This window comes from Setaria italica, chromosome VII (assembly GCF_000263155.2).
Source record: "Setaria italica strain Yugu1 chromosome VII, Setaria_italica_v2.0, whole genome shotgun sequence".
NCBI lineage: Eukaryota > Viridiplantae > Streptophyta > Magnoliopsida > Poales > Poaceae > Setaria > Setaria italica.
In genome coordinates, this window is record NC_028456.1 from 32,706,667 (window position 1) to 32,711,173 (window position 4,507).

At 56.4% G+C, this 4,507-nt stretch overlaps 1 protein-coding gene across 1 annotated transcript; it reads left to right on the plus strand.

Moving 5' to 3' along the window:
- Positions 1-544: 544 nt before the first annotated feature.
- LOC101755213 (peroxidase 43) lies at positions 545-2,262 on the plus strand. Its single transcript, XM_004977110.3, has 4 exons — positions 545-1,029; positions 1,171-1,356; positions 1,431-1,593; positions 1,661-2,262. Exons 1-4 carry the CDS (start codon positions 808-810, stop codon positions 2,083-2,085), a joined length of 996 nt encoding a protein of 331 aa, XP_004977167.1. The 5' UTR covers positions 545-807; the 3' UTR covers positions 2,086-2,262.
- The last annotated feature ends 2,245 nt before the right edge of the window (positions 2,263-4,507 follow it).

The following is a 4,507-nucleotide window of genomic DNA, read 5'->3' on the forward strand; positions in this document are numbered from 1 at the left end:
TTGGTGTGGCAGGGTGGGAGAACACGCCATGGGGAGGGGTTGTGGTGTGCCATGCCCAGCAATTGCCCATAGGTTCACTGATCCATGGAGCAAAAGCTTGTTACAGCAGGCCCACCGTCAGGTCCTGTCCTGCATTGAAATCTCCGGTGAATGCCAAGACAAAGTTGCACTGGCAGACGGCGGCGGTCACGGGGGTAAAAAGAGCTCGCGAAACCGACGGTACGCGCTGTCCGGAACCCCCGTCAGTCAGTAGATACTAACACGAGCCCGTGGGTTAGTCTCTCCCCTTTCCCGATATACACATGCTTCAGCCTGCCCACAGAACACCGTGCTTGGAAAGCTAGCTGACGGCGAGCAAAGCCAAACTGCTCGGTTTCAAACGGCAATTTGTACAGAAACAGCAATATAATGGCAACGACTCTGTACACATTCTCGAATTTGTACTGTCCGTATATATGATCTCCAACTTGAAAACGGCCAGCTGCCAAGTCCTAATCACCAGATGGGTACAGATTGCAAAAGGAGGTCGAGCAGTAGTCCATGGAAGCCACATGCGAGAGTCTTTTCTTCTCCTAAACAATGAGCACTTGTTCCATGTACTATGCGAGTGACTTCATCGATAAATCCTGGATCGACTCATCTTACCACTGGCATATAAAGACATTCGTCGGGACAAATCCCCCGCGGCCATTCACCGAAGCAGGCACTAGGACGAGTGAGACTCTTTCTACTCTCCTTAGCTAGCTTGTTCGCGCGAGGCCGGCCGGCAAATCAGGTTGCTAGCTCATCTTCTTGGAATCGTCGCCAATGGCGGTGTCCGGAGCGGCGGCGGCTGCGCTAGCGATGGCGGTGTTGCTGTTTCTTGGGATCATTGGCGTCGCGCGTGGCCAGCTGCAGGTGGGGTTCTACTCCGACTCCTGCCCGGACGCCGAGGACACGGTCACCGCCGCCGTCCAGGACGCCGCCAACAACGACCCCACCATCCTCCCCGCGCTGCTCCGCCTCCAGTTCCACGACTGCTTCGTCAAGGTACGTACCGTACCTGACCGCGTGCGCCGTTGCTTGCGTGTGTTTCCAAGCCCGGCCGATTGTTTACGTGTTTCCTCACCGGCCGGCGGCGACGCCGCGCGCCGGCGCGGCGAACGGAATGGTGGCATTAATAATTTGCAGGGGTGCGACGCGTCGGTGCTGATCAGGAGCGCAAGCAACGACGCCGAGGTGGACAACAGCAAGAACCAGGGCCTGCGCGGCCAGGACGTGGTCGACGCCGCCAAGGCGCAGCTCGAGGACCAGTGCCCCGGCGTCGTCTCCTGCGCCGACATCATCGCCCTCGCCGCACGCGACGCCGTCGCCCTGGTAATCGACAATTATCAACGTTGTATTCTGCGTGTTTGGCTTACTGACGCAGTTCATTGCATGCCATGGATCAGACGGGCGGGCCGACGTTCGACGTGCCAACGGGGCGGCGCGACGGCCTGACTTCCAACCTCCGCGACGCCGACGTGCTGCCGGACGCCGCCGACTCCATCAACGTGCTCCGCTCAAGCTTCGCCGCCGCCGGCCTCAACGACCGAGATCTCGTCCTCCTCACAGGTATATAGCTACATTCACATGCACACGTGCACGGACGTCGAGGCACTGACACTCGGTGACGGTGCAGCGGCGCACACGGTGGGCACGACGGCGTGCTTCTTCGTGAAGGACCGGCTGTACAGCTTCCCTCTCCCGGGCGGCAAGGCGGGGTCGGACCCGTCGATCCCGGCGGCGTTCGTGGCGGAGCTCAAGGCCCGGTGCCCGCCGGGGGACTTCAACACGCGGCTGCCGCTGGACCGCGGCAGCGAGAGCGACTTCGACGACTCCATCCTCCGCAACATCCGGTCGGGGCTCGCCGTCATCGCCTCCGACGCCGCGCTCGCCAACAGCAACGCCACCCGCGCGCTCGTCGACGCGTACCTGGGCCCCGCGGCGGGGAGCTTCGAGCGGGACTTCGCCGCCGCCATGGTCAGGATGGGCAGCATCGGCGCCATCACCGGCGACGATGACGGCGAGATCAGGGACGTCTGCTCCGCATTCAACACCAACTGATGTGATCTCAGTCGGCGTGACAGAGAGAGATAGTTATTTGTGTGTACATTTCATTTCTTTTAGTCGATTGGTTTTCGAATTTAGCTAGAAATTCTAGAGAAATTGTGCTCGAAAAAGTGGGGCACATCGAGGAAGGAATTGTGCGGTGGAATTGATGGAGAACTTTTGGTGCAGCAATGCGATGCAAGTACTGCATGCATGTGACGATTAGGAGCTGCCCCTGCGTGCACGGGTGTCCTAAAAAAGATAATAAATTGATCACTTCATTCAGCACCAACAAAACCGCGTCTAGTCAGTAGATTCGTCCTGCTGGAGACTAAAAATAGGGCATTGCTAACCGGCGCGCGCTACCAGCGTTAGCAGCCATCAATCCCAGCAGCCCACTCCACTACTTCCAAACTTTTCTTTTTTGAAAAATTTTAATTCTCGCAGTTTTTCATAATTTCGTAGTGACAACTTCTTATAAGATAATGTTTTAGTACAACTTTGATGGCATGCAGAATTTGTACGTATAACTTCTACGTACAATTTCTGAAAGACAACTTCGAATTTTTCATTTTAAAAAATCTATAACTACGTACAATTTGTATGTATAACTCTTTCCTGACAACATAAATTTTGTAGTGCAACTTTCATGTTATACGCATAATGTTTGCCACAACTTTATAAAAATGTTGTTAAAGAATTTATAAATGTAACTACAATATTTACTTCAAAATGGTATGGAAAAATAAAAAAATTGAAAGAAGAAAAAGAAAACGCTCCGCGCGGCACCACGTGGGCAGCAGCAGCAGCGCCGCCTGGGCATGCGGACCCCACCAACTTGCCGCTAGCAGTTAGCTGCCTCACCTCGCGCGCCAGGAAGCGCGCTGGCGCGCGAGGTAGGATCAGCTTTGCGCTAAAAATACTCGGTGGATGTGCCTCCAAAATCGGGTATGGGATTGGGCCACGTCGCCTGTAATTACCGGCCGTCTAATCTTATTTCCACGGTTGAAACATGGGCGCCTCGATCATCGTCTAGACTCTGGATTCTGGACCCTTCGCGTCTCGCACGGGCGGTTTCCTTCCCAGCCGGCCGTCCTGCTGCTGGCGTCGCGTTTCCGACCTCCTCGCCGGCGTTCAAGTCCGGGTCTGCGTTCTCCCTCTCGGACCCGCCATCTCCGTAGGATCGCGCGCTGCGGGGCCTCTCATAGCGGGCCGCGGGCTACGATTACGTGGCATCCGACTAAGGCACCTCGCCGATGCGGCGGGTCACGAGGTGCTTGCGAGGGCGGCGGCCACGGGGCGGCTCCAGTAGGCACTCGAGGTGGTGGCACCCTACGACAAGGCGACCACAGCAGCAAGGAGCGCGGCACGCGAGTTCGATGGTGGCGCAGAAGGTATGGGAAACGATGCGGGTTAGATCGTCGCAGCACGTTTTTTTTGACGGGTCACCGGGGGACGAAGAGTCCCACCTGAATTATATTACCATGTATGCTGGCAAGTCGGCGATGGTACAACATTTGCGCGGTTACAGTGGCTTCAAGAGCCAGGATGGAAGTAGAAGGGGACGGGTAGATACAACACCAGAGTACAATAGAGGAACGGGAGGAACACAACTCGCAGACAATTCAAAGACAAAACATGTCACAACCGAAAGACAACCATTGATCACCGATTTACGCCTCCACCGAACAACGTACTTGCCGGTTACACTATGACCGTTGCACCTTGCCCCACCCCTCGTAGCTACGCCGTCCCGCTGCTGCCCTCCATCTGAGTGACCGCGCAGTAGGAAGGGGACTTAGAGCGGCGAAAGGACGCGCAAGCCAAAGCTTACCGGAAAACGACGATCTCCCTTGGAGCTGACAGCGCCACCTCTAGTACATCCGAGCTCCACGTATCACCATTCGACACCGCTTAAGGGGAGGAATCCTTGAGAAGGAATGATAGAAGCGGTGGATACACCACCCGGCATTTGATTTTCTGACACCATCAACAAGAGAGCATCGACGAAATATCGTCGCAGCACGTTGGGGGGCCTTGGCGCGTGGCAGATTCGCACTCATGGGCTCATGGCTCATGGTGGCTGGAGCATGCGCCGCCACCTCTTGCAACAGCAGTCCTAGCGGCCTACTCCCCAGTTTCTCACTCCGTGTCGCCCCCTTCTCCCAGCACTGCCCGGCCCGGCGGAGGTATGGAGTAGATGGCCGCGGGTGGATCCCCGGCAGCCGGCACATGGCCACGACACCATACAATTACAGCGCAAGGTAGATTCTTAGCTGTACGCGAGCTGCCATGCCCTTATGCTGTTCGATGATATGCCCAACCAGGACATATACCTGCTGCCTGCTCAAACAAGCTGCTCCGCGGCAGCACAAACGAGCATGGATGCGACGTCGACTCAGCGGCAATGACTGCATGTTATACCACCACCTCCTCC

Bases quoted from the DNA above. Each gene is read 5' to 3' on its own strand.
- LOC101755213 (XM_004977110.3), top strand. From the start codon at position 808: ATGGCGGTGTCCGGAGCGGCGGCGGCTGCGCTAGCGATGGCGGTGTTG. The intron at 1,030-1,170 runs GTACGTACCGTA...AATAATTTGCAG, and splicing joins TCCACGACTGCTTCGTCAAG to GGGTGCGACGCGTCGGTGCT. The intron at 1,357-1,430 runs GTAATCGACAAT...GCCATGGATCAG, and splicing joins CACGCGACGCCGTCGCCCTG to ACGGGCGGGCCGACGTTCGA.